Source organism: Littorina saxatilis, linkage group LG1 (assembly GCF_037325665.1).
Source record: "Littorina saxatilis isolate snail1 linkage group LG1, US_GU_Lsax_2.0, whole genome shotgun sequence".
NCBI lineage: Eukaryota > Metazoa > Mollusca > Gastropoda > Littorinimorpha > Littorinidae > Littorina > Littorina saxatilis.
The window spans coordinates 45,167,366-45,188,335 of NC_090245.1; the positions used below are offsets into that span (position 1 = coordinate 45,167,366).

The following is a 20,970-nucleotide window of genomic DNA, read 5'->3' on the forward strand; positions in this document are numbered from 1 at the left end:
TTTTGATAATAATTTTTATATATTTAATTTTCAGAGCTTGTTTTTAATCCAAATATAACATATTTATATGTTTTTGGAATCAGCAAATGATGGAGAATAAGATCAACGTAAATTTGGATCGTTTTGAAAATTTTTATTTTTTTTTTACAATTTTCAGATTTTTAATGACCAAAGTCATTAATTAATTTTTAAGCCACCAAGCTGAAATGCAATACCGAAGTCCGGGCTTCATCGAAGATTACTTGACCAAAATTTCAACCAATTTGGTTGAAAAATGAGGGCGTGACAGTGCCGCCTCAACTTTCACGAAAAGCCGGATATGACGTCATCAAAGACATTGATCGAAAAAAGAAAAAAACGTCCGGGGATATCATACCCAGGAACTCTCATGTCAAATTTCATAAAGATCGGTCCAGTAGTTTAGTCTGAATCGCTCTACACACACACACACACAGACAGACAGACAGACGCACATACACCACGACCCTCGTTTCGATTCCCCCTCGATGTTAAAATATTTAGTCAAAACTTGACTAAATATAATTAAAAAAAGACCAACCTGTAGAGAAACAAACGATCACATCACAGCACTGTAGGTAAGACAGGTAAACATATATGTACAAATGACCGTGGTTACTTAATCTAGATATCGTCCCAGGTCTAACACGTGTTTTCGCGCTCCTCCGCCCCAATGGCAATCGCCTCGACATTACGCACGACAGGCAGACATTAAAGGACAAAATGATCGCGAATGGTGAAATGACCAGAACGCCATGCTAACCTCCTCCATTCTTGTAGCAGAGGTAAGGAAACCTCCAGACATTGGCCAGGTCAACCGCGTAGCCGATGACGGAGAGGAGGAAGTCCATCTTGTTGCCCCAGTTCTCTCTGTCGTCAACCTGATCCTCCGCTTGCAGAGGCGTCTTCTCGTCCAGGTGGCCTGCAGCATGTATCAAAAATCTATCATTTTCATTGCTGCTATTTTCAGAGTTTGATTACACAATATAATGGGGAACTGAAATGTATTCCAAAAGTCCATCTGGTTGCCCCAGTTCTCTCCGTCGTCCACCTGATCCTCCGCTTGCAGGGGCGTCTTCTCGTCCAGGTGACCTGCACCATGGTTACACAATACATCAGACTTTTTGCTTTTGCTTGTTGTTTTCCTTTGTATATTTGTTTGTTTGTGGTCCCGAAAAAGCCTCAATAGGAGAACATTTGACTTTGTTTTGGTTTTTGTGTGTGCTGTCCTTGTCTGGGTGAGTACAGATTTTTTTGTTTTCCAACTTTGTTCATCTAACCTACAGTCATTTTGTTGTTCAGATGTTATTTTCTCTGTGTTTTTTGCTCCTCTTTTGTAAACACATTACCGCACACACACACACACACGAAAACACACACGAACACACACAAACACACACACGCACACACATGCACACACACACACACGCGCACACACACGCACACACATACACACACTCACACACACACACACACACACACACACACACACACACACACACACACACACACACACACACACCCATACACACAACATCATCATCATCATCATCATCATCATCATCATCATCATCATCATCATCATCATCATCGTAGATACCTTTAGTATAGACTATATCCACGTTTAACTATTGTAATAAATACTTGCCAACATGAGCTTGCCATAACAACCAACAATCATAAATTAAACAAACAAACATTCACATTACCTGTATCGTTTGTGTGAGGTTTATCACCACCCCCGCCTCCCCCCTCTCCATCTCCCCCGTTCATAACAGGATCCTGCGTGAAGGGAACAATTGGAAGAACGATCCCCACTTCTGCTACTCTGCCATTTGCGTCTTCCCGAGTGCCGGCGAAGCGCACTTCGTCACCGCCGGACATTGCCGAAGACTGACGGAAATTGTCGAGCTCAATCGAGCTGCTTTTGGGCCCAGTAAAATTGTAAGACGTGTGGGGGTTTGTTGTGGTTGATGATGATGATGTGAAGGCGTTGCCGAGGTTGTTGCTGTTGTCGTTCAGAGGTGAGGTGTCGTCCATGTTGACGAAGCGATGAGGTAGATCGGCTGATTGTGGGGTGGCTGGTTTAGGTGAGTGTGCTACTTCCTTGTCGTCGTTTCTGTTTTCGATGACGCTGCTTGTCTCGTCTGCTGCGTTACCTAATCCGTCTCTCTCTGCTTCCTACAACAGGAAATAACTTTCTGTTAATATTCTTATACAGCCCGAAGGGAAATTTTTAGTATTTACTTTCTTTAGTAGATTTGCAAAAATGGCCACAACAATCTAAGAAATGTTCAACAGTTTCAGGTATTTCTTGGCGTCACCTTCCCCTCATACTGTAAGAAATGTTGGTATTTTTGCCAAATTTACGGCACAGTTTTCGAAGATTTTAAGTAACTTTAGGCGTTTCGTCGTGCCGACGCAAAACGAAATCCCCGAGGGTATAGAAACGATGCCACAGAGCAAATTCATGTCAAAAGTAGAACAAGGTAAAAGACATCTCCTAAAACGCATGCACATATATACAAAACAGTTCAGTCAGTCAGTTTCTCAAAACAAAACCTGAGTTTTGTCGATCAGCTCAAAATTGAGCATATTTATTCAAAAGCTCTCGGTTAAAAGCCAGACGGCATCTGAATTTCCAACATAAAAAATGACCGTTCACTGAAGTCCAAACACGTTGACGTGAAAAAGTCTATCTTCATCTTATGCTTGCCCCCTTGTCTTATTAGGTTGGCATGCATTACTGAGCGCTGGCACTGATTTACAACTTCACATACTGTAGTTACACTTTTTGTAATCAGATGTTCACATGTGAAACAGTGCCTTACAATTCGACTAAAAACGACAAAAGGAAAGAAAGCAACCTTACACGAGGTTGCAAAGTTCTCCTGTAAATGCCGTACCGTTCTTGCAACATATCCTTAAAACAAGACACAGACCAATGTTATACTGACCGCCGGCTGACCGCTGAAGCCTATTTGCATTATATGTGTATTAGTCAAAGGCTAAAGACAGCCGTACAAAGCAAGCATTTAGAAAGTCATCATAAGAGCAGTATCACTGGTCATCTTAAATGAAGATGTAAAATTGCTGGACATCATGAAATGTCAGCAAGGGTCAATCACCAAACGTCTTAGGACAGAGCTCTGGTCAACAGACGAAAGTCCGAATCAGGGTGTCTCTATTTGATCACCAACAGATCACAGACAAACTCGCTATTCATCGTGCTGGTCAACGAAACAACAACGATAGCATAATTGGAATTGTGTATCTGACGCCCTTCTCCTCTCTGCCCCCACCCCCTCCCCAACCACCCCCAGCTAAGAACCGCTTACCGACCTCCCCCCGTCCCCCCCCCCCCCCCGTCCCCCCCTCCCCGTCATCCTCACCACCCCTGTTCTCTTCGCTTTCTCCTCCATGCCTCGCAACAGACAGAGTGAGCGGCTATCCGAGAGTTATTGAAATCATCTATCATCATGCATGCCTTTGTCTATCAGCAAGCATACAAATTAACACACCGATATATTTTCATATGCAGAACAAATTCCAACAGGAAATGGATTACCGAGTGACAGCTAGAGCTACCTTGCATGAAAAAAAACCTCAATAAAACTAAAAGAGTGCATGCGTATTGGTGTATGCGGGCACACAGATACAGACTTACAGAGTGTTTTAAAGATACAGGTGATTTGGAAAAAAAACATTAAAAATAAATATATCAAACTTTTTATTTTAAACATCGTTCAATTTTGTAACTGATGCCAAGACGTTAATAAGACTTAAATAGGTGCACGTTTTCCGAAAGCATATTTACTGTATACCTATGTAACACTGCAGCAAACAAATGTCTTCATTATTCACTTTGTAAAAAAAAAACCACCAACATGGTTTCGGAAACGTAGCGGCTTCAAAAGACCAATCCTGTCTGTGCATACGAGATACATGCATAACCAGGGCTGTATCTAAGCAGGTGGCGAGGGGGTCCAGGAAGCTCCCCCCCCCCCCCCATATCTTACCTGGAAAATATACCTATTTTTTCTCAAGGGAAGACCACATATACCCCTTTCAAATGCTTAATTTCAACAGCATCTGGGCGACAGCAAATGTACAACTGCCTCATTCTAGAAGCCCCTTCCTGTCGCACGCTTGGTCCAGCTTTGATAACCTTAGTATTGCATTGAGCTTTAATTAAAATTAAAATCAGGCAAGAAAATATTGTGTGATTAATGCTCAGCCTTGCGCTGTTAAGCTTTTTAATTTTTCTGAATCAATCAGTTCATCGATGCTTGCCACTGGTAGTAATACTTGTTAGTGAAAATAGGCCCTGAGAAATAGGTGTTGAATAAGATATTAAACGTATCGATCGACAATCAATCAAATAATCAATCAATAAGCAAATACACGTTTGAATCAATCAGTCAAAATGCTTTAACAGCCTAGTGTATTTGTAGGAATGCCAAATAAATATTCACAAAATTAGAATAGCAAAATATTTGTTAAATTATAAAAGTTATGGAAACATAGAATAGTACATAAATTCAAATAATCTTACGGCAGACCATAATGCACAGATACTGATCCGCCTGCTAAAAGGCTGCTTGGTTTTTCAAAGCTAAGCGAAATAATATCCATAAGTTATTAAAGCCATCCTCCGTCTCCCCTTTCTTATCACTGAGCTCCCCGAGCCTTTACATACAGTACAAACATACTTCCATTTGAACGCTCACCGAACGGGAACATCCTGGCTGCTTTCCGTTGAGAGTGAGAAATGTTCAAAGAATGTTTTTCGTGCAGTTAGAAAGGAAGTACATTAAAACAAATCGGAAGCCTCGTTTTGGCGCTAGACCTAACTTTTAAAATCTAAATAATAAATTGACAGCTTGTTACACAAACATTCTTAAATCATAACAGAATATTTTTTTTTATCAAGACAAGATCAGTACAAGTCGAAGTTTTGAAAGTTTGAAAAAAAGGAGCCCGGAAGCAGATCATGCAAGGTCGTGTTTGCCCAAGCAGACGAATGTTCTGCATAGCGCTTGCTTCTTTGAAGCCAACCGCCGCCGATAAGTTCGTGTGACTCGAAGTCGTTTGTTGCATTTTAGATTAAGAGGTACACAATATTAATAGTACGTGCTATTTCAGATACAGCGAGTCGCACTAAAACCACAAACTGACGACTAAATTGTGAGAGAGAACAAGGAAAGTGGGTCACACGGGTCCACGATGGCTCAGGGGTTGAATAAACCACGAGAACTGGTGTGTGGTTTACGCAAGCTACTTAGCCATTTAAACGAACTGTGTCATTTAATGCTGTTAAATGCTATTGCAGTTATGTTCCATAAGGTTAGAACTGCTTATTTCGTGAAAGATATCATCGTACTGTAAAACCTCATGTGAGGCGGAGTGAGGCTTTAAGATATTTAAGGTCCTTCATTCATTTTGCGCATTGTAGAACACCTCAAGGTTTCTAAAAATAACCAATAGCATGTACAAGAAAAATCAGGCGAAGGAAGCGTTTTAGAAAAACAGGTCACAGGCTGACCGAATGCGAATTTGACCGATCAAGTATTGTGACCGAATGCGAATTTGACAGGACAAGTATTGTGCAGTCAGGTTTATCTTTCCCATCTCACGGTGTCGGAGTTGACACATTTTGATTTGATATTGATTTTTCTAATTGTCGCAGAAACCTTGTACGACAAGCGTGTTTGCTCTTCCGTCGTAAGGTCTCGGAGAAGCGAACACAAAGACGGTCACATTGTGACAAAAAGGGAAAGAACCAGAGAAACGAAAAAAAAAGACTTTTGGGGAACTGGGGAAGAGGGAGGTGATAGAGAAGATTTTATAGAATTAAAAAAAAAGAGGTGGAAAGGGACAAGGAGGGGTGGTGAGAATTTGAGTTTGGGGGCTATTTATCACGCAGAACAGACTCCTTAAGGGCAGAATATACATGCGCAGAGTCAGCGACACAGACGACGCACTGCATATTATTGATGCTGCGATAGGGATTATGACGAGTACTTGGCCCGTTTTCTTTTCACGCAACGTGTAGCAGGCTGGGATAATCTGCCGTGCGTCGTCAGTGCCGCTGACATTGCGCAGGTATCTGTGTCCGCGTGCTTCGCTTCAATACATGCATGCATTATTTGTGTTTAAATGCACTACCACTCTTGAACCAACCTCATCCCTTTTTTCTTTCAGTGTTGCTACCCGTTTTCACCTATGATTCATTGATCCATCACATTTTCACATACCCATCACCTATTCCCCCATCCCCCTCCATTTTTCTCTCACCCACCACTCTTCCCTTACATGTTTTATCCTTGGCCTATATCTTCTCCACATTATATGTTATCTCCTTACTCCCACCGCCCTCATCCCTCCTCATACACCTCCTTCATTCTTCATACTTTTCTTACCTTCTATCCCAAACCATCTTTTCCGATGAACAGCTCCCGTTCAATTCTTCTGAAAGTTCTGCTACACGCACTACTTTTTGTTGCAATGAAATCGTTCCAGGGAGCAAAGTTAACGGTAAGAGTAGAGTCAGATTCTACGGCAGCCGAGCAGTAGCAATTATGTGATTTCTGACAATACTCAATAGTCACGAAGGCGATCATAGCCATACGATATTTTTAAGCGTCCACTGTTTACTTCACGATCTGCTTTTTATTGACATGGCTTAGATGCATCTTCTCACATGTTTGCAGGTTAACCGTATGGTCTGAACGAGCTGCACGTCCTATATTTTCAGCAATAGAACTAGGTTACACTGCAATTTCCATAACAACATTTACGAACTGCAACTAAAACTACTGCATTTTTTATTCACAGATTCTCAACGTCTTCAAGAAACCTGTGTTTTTTTTGGTTTTTTCGTCTTCGCCTTGTTTTGTCCTTTCATGTTAATGTTGAAATTAAATATACCGTTTCTCCTTTATCATTTCCACTTATGTGCTCGTTTTTTCTGTACCTCTCTTTCCCCCTCGTTTCCACTTTTGTGTTAACACTTTCTGACTGTAAAACAGAGTAACATCTTCTGTATGCTGGTCATGAAAATATTTGTTTGTTGATTTGATACAAATTCAGTAATCACACTAGCCTAATGACAATCTGACAGAACTAAATAGCAGCAGAACTCATCCTATATGCAACAGAACAACAAACCATGTAATTCATCTTTCACAAAAGATTAAAGGGAAACAAAACTTTACAAATAAATTAAAGGTAGCAAGAAGGAAAAACGCGTCCTATCAGAACCAGCCAAATTCTGTCTGTGAATGAACATTTCAGCACATATTTACTTAAAGCTAAAAATGCATCAGAGATTTGAGAATAAAAAGTATTTTAACGTACCCACTGCCATCTCTCTCTCTCTCTCTCTCTCTCTCTCTCTCTCTCTCTCTCTCTCTCTCTCTCTCTCTCTCTCTCTCTCTCTCTCTCTCTCTCTCTCTCTCTCTCTCTCTCTCTCTCTCTCTCTCTCTCTCTCTCTCTCTCTCTCTCTCTCTCTCTCTCTCTCTCTCTCTCTCTCTCTCAATGTCGTTTGTTTTTATAATCCGTCAACTTGCAACTTTAAATGTTATTATATATTCTTTTCTTCTCCTGTTAAACATGTTTTGCATCCCCGGTGAATCTGATTTTCCAATGTAGGAAATCAAACGTGAAATCAGAAATAACTCTTAATTCTATCTGATTCCTAGTTCAAAGGCTTAGTTCTATGAGCAACACACTTCAGAAGACAGGTCAGATTTTCAAGCAAAATATTGCCAGGTTTGGTATGTGCGTTGTTTCTCTCTGAACAGAAAGCTTTCTGGCGCAAAGTTAAATGGGTAGAACATTCAAGATTCAAGATGCCTATTTATGGAGAAAAGCCTCGCCCCGTTACAATTAATACGTATATCGTATCATCAGGACTATAGTAATAACATAATAGGCTTTGACTCAAAGAAGCTAAAAAGTTGTTAGCCTTTGTTCCATTCAAATGCTAAGATAATAATGATGATAGACGCATTGCGTACAAACCACAGCACTTAAAGTCATGTACAGATCTACACTTTTAGCAGACTAATCAGACAAAATTTAAACAAGTCGCGTAAGGCGAAATTACTACATTTATTCAAGCTGTGGAACTCACAGAATGAAACTGAACGCACTGCATTTTTTCACAATGACCGTAGTCCGCCGCTTGTGCATAACGGAGTGAAACTGACGAGCCTGTTCAGCGCGGTAGTGGTTTCGCTGTGCTGCATAGCACGCTTTTCTGTACCTCTCTTCGTTTTAACTTTGTGAGCGTGTTTTTAATCCAAACATATGATATCTATATGTTTTTGGAATCAGGAACCGACAAGGAATAAGATGAAATTGTTTTTAAATCGATTTCGGAAATTTAATTTTGATCATAATTTTTATATTTTTAATTTTCACAGCTTGTTTTTATTCCAAATATAACATATTTATATGATTTTGGAATCAGAAAATGACGAAGAATAAGATGAAATTGTTTTTGAATCGTTTAATAAAAAAATGATTTTAATTACAAGTTTCCGATTTTTAATGACCAAACTCACTCATTAGTTTTTAAGCCACCAAGCTGAAATGCAATACCAAACCCCAGCCTTTGTCGAAGATTGCTGAGCCAAAATTTCAATCAATTTAATTGATAAATGAGGGTGTGCCAGTGCCGCCTCAACTTTTACAAAAAGCCGGATATGACGTCATCAAAGGTATTTATCGAAAAAAGGAAAAAAACATCCGGGGATATCATACCCAGGAACTCTCATGTCAAATTTCATAAAGATCGGTCTAGTAGTTTAGTCTGAATCGCTCTACACACACACACGCACACACACACACACACACACACACACACACACACACGCACACACACACACACACACACACACACACACACACACACATACACCACGACCCTCGTCTCGATTCCCCCTCTATGTTAAAACATTTAGTCAAAACTTGACTAAATGTAAAAACTAAAAAAACATTACCCTTCTTTGTCGCATTTTTGTAACATTATTCGTTTGGTGGCAGTACCGGGAATTGTCTTATTGGATGCATGCAGTCTGGTCGCAACACATACAAACTGCAAACACAAGAACTGACAATGACGCGTTTTTCTCAAGTCACCCTCTTCTGTCTTGTTTTGTATTTTAACCGTCTTTCTATCTCTCTTTCCTTAGGTCTTTTTCTTTCTCTCTTTCTTGCATTCTTGCTTTCCTTCCTTTCTTCAATTTTCTTTCTTTCTTTCTATTAGTCTCTCTCTGTATTAATTTATTTATTTGAGTTTTGCGGAAGAAAACTGCTTACTCCGTTTCAGACTTTATAATGTTTGCGGCTGAACCAAAGGAAGTCATTATTTCTTGTTCTAACGCAGTTTATAAGTGAGGCACGGGATCTTCCAGGTGCAGTTGTTATTGATGATTGTCTTGCTTACGAACAGGGACTCAGAGAGAAAGGCAGATATACAGTCATATGGGCAAAGAGACAGACGAACAGAGAGAGAAACCAAACACTCAAACAAACACTGAGGTAGGTAGACAAACAGGTGATGAAGGCATGCAACCGCCTGAAACCATTTTTTCCTACTCACAAAGAGGATCCGAAAGAAAGAGCTAGTGATAGTGAATAATTATATCGGCTTCTTGGCTGAAAAAGCAGATTTCCAAGGTCAATGAAAATAAAATCGGATAAAAAAAAAATTCACACTTACCACTCCGGCGTAACAGTTTGCAGATTGTTGGAAGGCACTTACGACATGCTGAATGAAAACTGTAGGTTCCGTCAATCACTAAAACCCAATGTCAGTTATAGTCTTCCAGCACCGCGTAATTCCCGTCCAAATATCAGTACTTGACGCGTAACTTTCGTCTCAAGTTAAAGTTCGAAGGAAAGAATATCGAATGACTCTAATTTTAAGTGGAACTGGGTCACGCAGATTTGTGTGATCACATTCTTGCGAACACAAATGCGAAATGTCCCCCTTTCTCGAATCCAGTAATCAACAAGTAGTAGTGTGCAAACGGTTTCCAAAAAATAAGTGTTTTACAACAGTGGGTTTTGTTTTCTGTGGGCACCGTGGAATAAAAACTATGCCCCAAGCAAAGCAAGTATTTACCTGAAATAACTAGGCGTCTGCCACGAATACACAAAAGTCCTTTTTCTCGAACTCAGTAACCAAATGTTTCAAAGGGCAACCTGTTCATGTTCTAAACTGTGACACTGAGGGCAAGAAAGAACAACGACACTGCCTGAAAAAGCCCGAGTAAACGTTCTCGGAAAAAAATCGGCTCAAACAATTAAAAGCTGCCACAATCTACACAAAGGATCGAGTGAACTGCTATCTCACAAGCGGGCGAGGACTTCCCAAGATGTCAAAACAAAGTTGAGGAAGGCGCGGGCAACTCTATCTACCTTTATCTTCCTGCAGGCGACACCTGAGCCGTTAGTCTCCTGCGCTTTTCCCCTACCCATGCACAAGAGCAAATTGTTCAGCTTTCCTAACACCCATCTTCTTTCCTACTACTAGACGGTAGTGTCACACGTTGAGAACAGTTCCTGCAAACGGCCGCCATACTTTTTTTTTTTTAGCTTAATGTTCTTATTGTCCTTCTTTTTCTCTGTTATTTTATTTTCCTCTTCCTTTTTTTTTTTTCTTTTTTTCTTTTTTCTTCTCTGCTTCTTTTTCTTACAAGGAAAACGTAGCGGGCAAAGAGCAGACCACTCGTGTGTACTTTACACCTCCGAAGCAGAAGTCAAACAGTGTTGACTCTTCAAATTGCGAGAGCAGAAAAGGCCGTGCAAAGCGAGCAGATTTCAACGGGGGCAAGAAGCCCACCAGAGCAGACCATAACAATCACCGGCTGAAGGCAAAGTTCCTTTTTTTAACGGATTTTTTTCTTCTTCTCCTTCTTCGGGCGACCTCCACCCAACCCCACTGCCCCCTACCCCCCTCCGTTCCCCCGGCCTCCCGATTTCCCTCCCTCCCTCGACACCTTTTGGTCAGATTTCCAGACTTTTATATCCCATGGGCGTTGTTCGTATCTTGGTTACCGGTTCTTAGCGGAGGATGATGAAGATGGTTTTTGCAGGCTTCACATCCCTCTTTCCGGTCTCATTTTCCAGGACTTTGATTCTCACGGGGGTCATAAATATGTCTCTTTTCTGCCCATATCTCAGGTAAGTAGCTTGTTGTGGGTTTTGATGAGGGCATGCGCCGTTTATATTCAAGTCAGATTTCTGATTGTTTTTCAAGCAAACAGTTATTTAACATAACAAATAGGCTGATTGGTCGCAAGAAAGTTTCTCCTCTCCCCAATTCCCAGGACACAGAATCACTACCAGATACTTTCTGCCGTTTTTTCTTGGACAAAGTGAACCTGATTCGAACTAATCTTGACAGTCATTCTTCCCCATCTGATCCAAAGGACATCACATGTGTGGACTCTTCTTTTGATAGTTTTGATTACGTATCTATGGACATGCTAAGGACTCTTATTCTCAAATGAAAACCATTCACATGTTCTCTTGATCCACTGCCAACGTCATTGTTTGTTGAATGTCTTGATGAGCTACTCCCAACTGTTGTCGACATTGTCAATGATTGTTTGCAGACTGGATGTTTTCCCTCTGTGTACAAAGCCGCACTTGTAAAACCTCTCCTCAAAAAACAGTCTCTCGACCCAAATGAACTCAAAAATTATCGCCCTGTTTCTAACCTCCCCTTTCTGTCTAAAATCATAGAGAAAACAGTGTTACATCAGCTATTAAAGTATTTAAATTCCAACCTACTTCTCAGCATGTCCCAGTCAGCTTACCGTGCGCACCACAGCACGGAAACAGCCCTCGTCAAGGTCATGAATGACATCTTGCTTGCACTCGATCATGGTAAGGTTTCCATCTTGACCTTGCTAGACCTGTCCGCAGCCTTCGATACTATTGACCATACACTGCTATTGAACCGACTCAATAAGCACTATGGAATCTCAGGCACCGCGCTTGCCTGGTTTCAGTCATATTTGACTGGCAGGAAACAAACAGTAGCAGTTGATGGTTACCGCTCAGGATCGGCTGAGGTGGCATTCGGTGTCCCACAGGGGTCAGTGTTAGGTCCTGTTCTGTTTATTATGTATACCAAACCACTATCGAATCTAATTGAAACATGTTCAATCGCTAGTCAGTCTTTCGTTCAATGAAATCAGTTACATCACAACAGTAATTACATTTATTAGTTTCCGTTACTTTCATTTTACACAGGAGAATGTTGGTCGGATAAATGTTGTGCATAATTTTCCAGTGTAAAACTCTTAATCTAGTCTCTTGTGTTGACTGATAGGCAACTATTGTTGTTGTTAATCTAACACATTAAAAAAATAACTTCGATAGGATTCAGTGCTCATTCATCGTTCATCAATAATCGTAACAATCGCGAGCAGGCTAATTCTTTAGGAGTGTGTGTGTTCAGAGAGAAAGAGAGATAGCAACACGGATAACTCTCTCTCTCTCACTCTCTCTCTCTCTCTCTCTCTCTCTCTCTCTCTCTCTCTCTCTCTCTCACTCTCTCTCTCTCTCTCTCTCTCTCTCTCTCTCTCTCTCTCTCTCTCGTTATGTTTGGCTCACGTAAGTGTAGCCTATGCGATCGTAACTTTGTCTGTCTGTGCGTGCGTGCGTGCGTATGTGCGTGCGTGTGTATGTCTGTGGTAGAAACTCTAACATTTGAAGACGTCACATTACATTGACGTCACATTATGACGTAAGAGGGTTAGACGTCACGCGAAGGAAGTACTGAAAGTCTCGGTCATTATTATTTTGAGCGCGCCGAGACTAGTTGGCAGTCGTGTCCTGTAAGTAGGCTACATGCAGACAGACAGATCTAGATCTAGTGTCTCGCTTTCTTGCACAGTTTCACCTATGCTCTTTCTGTGTGTGTGTGTGTGTGTGTGTGTGTGTGTGTGTGTGTGTGTGTGTGTGTGTGTGTGTGTGTGTGTGTGTGTGTATACTTGTGTGTGTGTGTGTGTGTGTGTGTGTATGTGTGACGGAGTGATTGAGTTTGTGTTACTGTTTGTCGATTTCTTACGTGAGCCTTGATGGCTTCGCCTCTTGTTATATAAGTTCCTCTCATGGGCGAGGTCTGGATGTAAAACAAAGCACCTGTTTTCCTATGCCATTACCCTTGTTGATAAAGAATGTGTCTTGTCTTGTCTTGTCTTGTCTTGGGCACGGTTGTCTTCTCTCGTCTCGTCTTGTCTCGTCTCGTCTCGTCTCGTCTCGTCTCGTCTTGTCTTGTCTTGTCTTGTCTTGGCTCGTCTCGTCTATTCTTGTTTTGTCTTGGCTTGTCTCTTTCTCCAAGATCAAGTAACGTATGGTCTTTTGCTCAAGCGTATGACATGATCAATAGACTAAAAAGTCTTCTTCGGACCCGGAGGACAACCATTGCAGATGGTGACAAATCTTTTGACCAAACACTCAGCGCAAGCCACGGCAAAGCCTGGAAGAATTCAACAAGAGGGAAATGGCAAGCTATTACAGAAATGAGAATCGACTGACTAACAAGCGGCCCCAATCGCCAGCAGCGCGCGAGGGGGACTAAGCAGCAAGTACTGACTGCTCCCTTTCACTAAAGCGAACATTCATTACCGAGTGGGAATGTCGTCTGTTTGAAGATAAGACAGCGCTGTTTGGAGATAAAGGCTCCATCCGTCCAGGACAGGGGAGGCGACTTGCACCACGGCCGCTACCATAGCATGTGCGACCAGGCGCCTTCGTCTTACAATTCTGTCAAACGAGCAGGGTGTGTGTTTGGGGGGAGGGCGGAGATAGGGGAGGAGTGGGTGGTAGTGAACGAAGAGAAATGGATCGGGGTAAACAAAAAACAAAAAACAAAAAAATGCATGTGTGTTTGTGTGTGTGTGTGTGTGTGTGTGTGTGTGTGTGTGTGTGTGTGTGTGTGTGTGTGTGTGTGTGTGTGTGTGTGTGTGTGTGTATGTGAGTGTATTTTTGTTGGGGGGGGGGCGGGAGGAGTACTGTTCCACCTTTATCTTATAGTAGTACTAATCCAGTTTTGCACCCGCTGAATCCTGTGGTAGATGTAAAGATAGTTAAAAGTGGGATGATTTGCTGTACAGAGGTCACGTTAGTGTATAATTATATCACAATTTCTGCTGTGGCAGAATGGTCACCAGTTTCACAACTTCGCAGACAATGCTCGTGTCACCCGTTGAGTGAAACAAAATATGCACTTTAATGATTATACTCACCGATACAAACACAGCCTGGCGGTGACCTTAAGATTGTTAAACTCACCGAGACAAACTTCGTCCTAAAAATTTGTTGTCACTTCCTCGGGAGACATGCAGAAGACGTGACAGAGGTATTACGTGACGCAAATGTATTCACATTATGACGTCTGTTTGAACAATATGACGACGGAGATTACACTTCGAAAGACAGGATCAGAAAGAGACGTCTTGAGTTTTTTATAATCAATATATTACTTTAATGTCAGTTAGCCAAGCTAGCACGCGCTCATCTAGATTATATGCACAAATCTCTGTAGATGGGGAAAATAGCAAGCTTATATCTTCATAATATTTCTATTTCATTATTATCCCATTATATGCGGTTAAGGTTTTATCCCTTGTTCGTGGACCCCATACCATATTGATTAACAAATCTTTCATCCAGCAAAGTCGGCCACCATGAACATAGTTGAAGTAATTCGTTTGCGAAAGTTGAAATTCTGCGTGTTATTTGCGCTTGCTTGGGATTTCTTCGATGTATCAACAACTAATTTCTTCTTTTTGTTCAAACAAATTAAACAAATGGAAGAAAGACAGAAAGAAACTCCAGCGCATTCACGTTTAAAGACAAAACCTCTTTTAAGTTTTGTCTTGTCTGGTTATGCGGTTCTAATCAACCAGAGGTATGTGCATGCATGGCTGGACTTCTAAACCTGTGCGTTTTTAGGTAACTCTCCAACATTAAGTTATATTATTTCAAAATCGCCTGAATTGTAGGGAGTGTTTATTTAACATATATTCTATGGAAAACAACATGTCGTTGTATCTTCTTTTTTTTTTTAGTGAATAATTGCTCAGTATTTTATTGCTATTTGCAGTTTTTCTACTGTCCACCTCTCAAACCTTTCACTTTCTTGAGCCATGAATTCTCTCTTCCCCCTTTCCCTCTTTTCTTCCATTCCACCTCCCTTTACCTGACACCCCCCCCCCCCCCCCAACTTTTGCCAAAAGGATTTGTCTTCTTTCAACTCTCTACTCCCCTTCCTCACCCCCTCACCCCCCCCCCCCCCTCGCCCCCGCCCCCTTCTTCTCTCTCCTCCTTCTCATCTGAACTCCCACTCACTCTCCCTCCCTCCAACCGTCTTTACCTTCCTTCAACTCTTTATTCCCATCCTCCCTCCCTCCTACCCTCCCTTCCCCTCTCTCCCTCCCTTCTTCCCTCCCACCCTCTCCTTACCAGCACAATACCGGCTCACGTTTTTAATCCGGCTTGTAGTGTTTGTGCAAGAGACAGAGCGCTCGCAATGCAAGAGATTCCACGTCGTGCAAGAAGAGTAGAGAATGTGCAAGGCGACAGGTCTTAGAATCAGGCGGCACCATCTTTGATCAGTCAGGAATGAACGATTTCTAATTGCCTGTCACACCGCTGACCTGAATTTAACCACAAGTCGAACTGAATGCCAGGAAACTGGGGATTTGGGGTCGGGGGTGATCGGGGGGGGGGGGGGGGTGGGGGGTGGGGGGGACGGAGCACAGGAGGATAGCTGAGAAGTACAGTATAAAGAAAGGTGTGTGCGTGTGTGTGCGTGAGTGCGTGCGTGCGTGCGTGTGTGTGTGTGTGTGCAAGAGAGAGGGAAAGAGAGAGAGGGAAAGAGAGAGAGAGAGAGAGAGAGAGACGGAGACACAGAGAGAGACAGAGAGAGGCGTAGACGGCAGACACACTGTCAAACAGAGACAGACAGATCTATAAACAGACCGATAAATGGATCTGTCAGAGGCACGAGTACCAGGAAAACTACAGACAGACAGACAGACAAACAGACAGACTTTAAACTCCATGATCATCACTTGAACATTTGGATATTTCTTCTTCTGAATTAATCGTATTTAAAATTCATCCAACGAATTGTTTTTGCCGAGGGACGCCATAATCAAAGAAAACTGAAATTGTCTTCCTCTGACAAAAACGAACATGAAAAGCGGCTTTTCACTTTTCTCACAAGTGCACTCGCTAAGGCCTGGCACTCACCTGTGTAACTTCAGCAGGACCGACGACGCACTGCAGATTATCCAAGCCCGCTACACGTTGCGTGCAAGGAAAACAGGCCAAGTACTCGTTTTAATCCCTATCGCAGCATCAATAATATGCAGTGTGTCGTCTGTGCCGCTGAAACTGCGCAGGTGTATTCTGCCCTAAAGTACTGTGCTCGTGCATCACTTTGTTCCTAAACACAACAATCATTGGCTCACCCTTGAGTGAACTCTTCGATGTTTGTTTCATTTCACGGATTTCGAAGTCTTAGAGTTCAGCAACAAAGTCATTTGCCTTTTAAGTTTTCTTGAAAGAAAGTCGGTATAAGGTGTAATAGGGAAAAGATTGATATTGATTGGACATTATGGAATGCTAACACATTTTCTATTTCTCTGTCTCTGTCTCTGTGTCTCTCTGTTTCTCTCTTTCACCGTCTCTGCCACGGTCATGTCTGTCTGTCTGTCTGTCTGTCTGTCTGTCTGTCTGTCTGTCTGTCTGTCTCTCTCTCTCTCTCTCTCTCTCTCTCTCTCTCTCTCTCTCTCTCCTTTATCTCTTTACCAGTCTTTATCATTTCTTTTTTGGTTGATAAGCAACGTGTATGTATTGTATACTGTATCGAACACTATGAAAAGTTTTGCGAAGACGCTTGCCTTTGGAATACATACTTAAATGAGTTTGCATGCAAAAGGATGCGTTTCATTAAAAAAAACTAAAAAAGTGCGTACACACCAACCATCTATATTCTTGAGCTTTTTGTTCTAAGGGAATTCATATATTTTCATGTATTTTGCTCATTTCTTTGGCCTCACAGGCATTTTATCAATGACAAAACACCTGATTTTGTCAAATTTTCATTAAATTTTTTTTTAAAAAGGTGCGTACACACCAACCATCTATATTCTTGAGCTTTTTTTCCAGGGAATTCATATATGTTCATGTATTTTGCTCATTTCTTTGGCCTCACAGGCATTTCGTCAATGACAAAACACCTGATTTTGTCGATTTTTCAAGTTGCGTGTATACGAAAAGCTACTTTGTGTTTTGTTTCTTTGTTACATTTAGTCAAGTTTTGACTAAATGTTTTAACATAGAGGGGGAATCGAGACTTTTTGTTTGTTTTGCATATAACCGTTGCAAGACAAACAGAGAGTAGTATTGTATGTATATATACATACAAGCTTAAAATAGAGAAAGAGAGAGAGAGAGAGAGCGAGAGAGAGAGAGAGAGAGAGAGAGAGAGAGAGAGAGAGAGAGAGAGAGAGAGAGAGAGAGAGAGTGTGTTTGTGTGAGAGACAGCTAGAGAAACACAGAGACAGAGTGCGTGTGTGTGTGTGTGTGTGTGTGTGTGTGTGTGTGTTTGTGTGTGTGTGTGTGTGTGTGTGTGTGTGCGTGCGTGCGTGCGTGCGTGTCAGTGTGCGTGCGTGCGTGCGTGCGTGCGTGCGTGCGTGCGTGCGTGCGTGCGTGCGTGCGTGTGCGTGTGTGTGCGAGAGAGAGACAGAGAGAGAGTCAAAAAGCATATTTTACTTGATGTGTCGGAAACATGAGCAGACAAACGTTTGTAAAATTAATCAGCAGAAAGAAATGCCTTTTTTGTCCAACAGCTATTATAAAGCAATGCACCTCAAAATATAGCTGACCTAGCATTTCCGGCGGTTCACGCACTTCCGCTTATGGGAGGAAGGCAGGGAAGTAGTTCTCTGTCTCAGCGGAGGAAGAGGCAAAGGCGAGTCTGCGCGTGCGCGAGCCTTTTGCCGTCTGTCCGGTGTGAAATTGGGATGTGCCGAGTGGAAGGATTCTGGCGACTTTGGCCGCAAACTGGAACGTGACAGGCCATGTCCCTCTCTGCATGCTTGTAATCAGTGTAGTCTGCAGGCTGGCGTGGGGGGGGGGGGGGGGTTGTGGCCGGGGTGATGCTGTGTTTGCGTGTGCGTGTTTGTGTGTGTGTGTGTGTGTGTGTGAGTGAGTGTGCGTGTGTGTGTGTGTGTGTGTGTGTGTGTGTGTGTGTAGTGTGTGTATGTGTGTGTGTGTGTGTGTGTGTGTGTGTGTGTACTAGGTGTGTGTGTGTGTGTGTGTGTGTGTGTGTGTGTGTGTGAGAGAGGGACTGTCCGCTAAAACCAAATGTGATGTGTTTAAGTATTTAATAAATTTTGTAAAGAGCCATGAGACAGCCGTTTGGTGGCCAACAAAGCTATAAAAGAACGTTTTTTATTAAGTTGCCAACAGATCTTGTACAGTTCTTCTTCTTCCAAGGGAAAATCTGTTAACGGTATCAAAATCCATCAGAATATCACGTGGACGAGTTTGCGTAAATTGCAAGAACAAACATATACAGAAATATTTTCATGTCTTAACATTTGACACCATTTTGAAAACTTTTGACGCTGTTTTCTCAGGATCATTTTTTGATCATCAGTGCCGTCATTGGGACATAATTATTCATCTTCTAGACTAACTTTCCAATCTTCTTGCTCTTGTTTGTATTTTCACCACAAATGGTGTCTGTGTGCTGTAACACACAGACGCTTTTAAGAATAACCCAGGAATTATTTTAAAAATTCTGTCAAAGTACACAAACTTGCCTTTTTATGTTGTGCTTATGATATCTACCCAGAAAATAAAATGTTTATGAATTTGAAGAAGTTGCTTTGTTGTTGCATCTAGGGAACTTTCAAGAGTATAATAAGGAATACATACTGCAAAGTTCTATCTTTATTTTTGTGGAGGATGAATCTGTTTTTAGTTACCTTAACTGAGGATTTTTATCAAGAACCTCAAAAAAACACTTTAAAAGCTTGGCAAAGAAACAAAACTTAATGTCCGTGCCATCTCTGCCCTTAAATGAATGACGATAACACCTTCTGTTTTAAAAGTCTATGACACATACAGCCAATATCAATTTCCAAATAAGAGATTAATTTGCAAGATATGTTCGGATTCTTTGTCAACCTTCAACTATCCACCAGATCAGTTTTGTCTCATAAGTACATTATCACATGAATCTTCTGTGAAGACCATGGTGTACACACACGCCGCTGTTGAATTCCAAATCACTGATGCGTAGTAAACTTTAAGCTTTGTTCCCAAGACAGTTGATTCAGCTTTAACCGTATAGATTGGACGAGTATGTATCCAGGTCGACTAAGATTGTGGTCAAACAAACAAAGTAACACACACACACCACAAAGAACATGAATATTATGGGTTTTTGAATCTAGCTGTATCGGGTTGAGATGGTATATATGTTTTTGCCTTGAAGGCAAATGATCGTTTTCTCTGTTTCAAATAGAACACACATCGCGTTTATATATGTCATCTTTCTGTCAGGATTAGCTAATGTTAATAATATGCTTGAGTACGGATCATCAATGGCAAATAGTGCGCATATTTCAAGATAATTATTAGATTTGAATAAAGTTGTGTTTAAACCAAATAGAATACATAAGTCAACTGACGCGAAGTATCTGTACTGTGTTTCTCTCACATAAACTCTGGCTGAATCGCGTTTCTTCGCACTCTCAACACACATGTTTGATCCATGGGGGAAAAAGGGTGTGCACAACGGAAAATGACCTGAGGTTAACGATGCTTGGAAGCATGATACCAGCGACCACTGCAGCGAAACGGGTGCAAGCCAGGGTAAACCTTTTTACTCTTCTTCTTCCTCGTCTTCTTTGTTACGGTCGGGTTCCTTTTTATCAAGTTGAACCGTAAAGTTTTCGTCAGAACACCTGAGAATGTGCGGCTGTGTGCGACTGTGTGTGAAAAACAGTGGCGGTAATCGCAGGCGTGTTGTGTGTGTTGACGCGTGTGGAAGTTTTTCTGGCCGTCTTACGCCATTCATGTCTGAAGCAAACTGAATTTAAAGGGACATTCGACAAATACGCGCATGTGGAGGTTACACGCCGAGTCTCAGTGGAAATCAAAAACATTTGTAGACGTTTACGGAAAATGAAAATGCAATCTTCGCTCAAAAATCATAATACAAATAACATTTTTCTTATTTATTAACGAATTAACACACACTTTTGCAGTCTTGGCCAGCCGCCTAGAAATGGGATTTAGTCGTCTTCTGACGTCACATGTCTCAAAGAAGGGACATCAAATGTCAATCAATACATACGTTATTACATACAAGATCAGATATTCAAGAGAAAGCATCTCTAAACTACACTAAAAGTCCACACAAAATGCCAAGAGAGCGTATACTTGGAATGGGGGTATGACATTCATAATGTACTGTACTGTAGTAAATGTTTAAATGCTTTAACGCGTATCAAGACAGGAGTCGAGGGGTTTCATCTTCCAACGGGATGATACAGGCAACAAACAACAAGTCCCGTGAAGCGATATAAAACATGTTTAGTCAATCTGTCGGGGTGACACTGAAACAGCAAAGAACATTGACCTAACACACGCGACTGAAGACAAAGATACACAACTCTAAGCTACAAACAATATTGACTGAACACACACGATTGAAGTTAAAGACCTAGAACTCCCAGATGTAAGCAATATTGAACAAACACACACGATTGACGTTAGAGACCTAGAACTCTCAGATGTAAACAATATTGAACAAACAGACACGAATATTGACCAAACACACACGATTGAAGACAAAGACAAAGAGCTCTAAGCTGTAAACAATATTGACCAAACACACGC

General features: G+C 41.6%; 1 protein-coding gene across 1 annotated transcript in view; it reads right to left on the reverse strand.

Moving 5' to 3' along the window:
- LOC138975763 (sodium-dependent dopamine transporter-like) overlaps positions 1 to 20,970 on the reverse strand; it is a 69,351-nt gene that overhangs the window by 46,522 nt on the left and 1,859 nt on the right. Inside the window, exons 2-4 of the mRNA XM_070348546.1 lie at positions 1,728 to 2,199; positions 1,048 to 1,110; positions 782 to 940 (exon numbers count right to left, since the gene is read on the reverse strand). Of these exons, the coding sequence (XP_070204647.1) occupies positions 782 to 940; positions 1,048 to 1,110; positions 1,728 to 2,199 (694 nt within the window). The remainder of the gene's footprint in view (positions 1 to 781; positions 941 to 1,047; positions 1,111 to 1,727; positions 2,200 to 20,970) is intronic.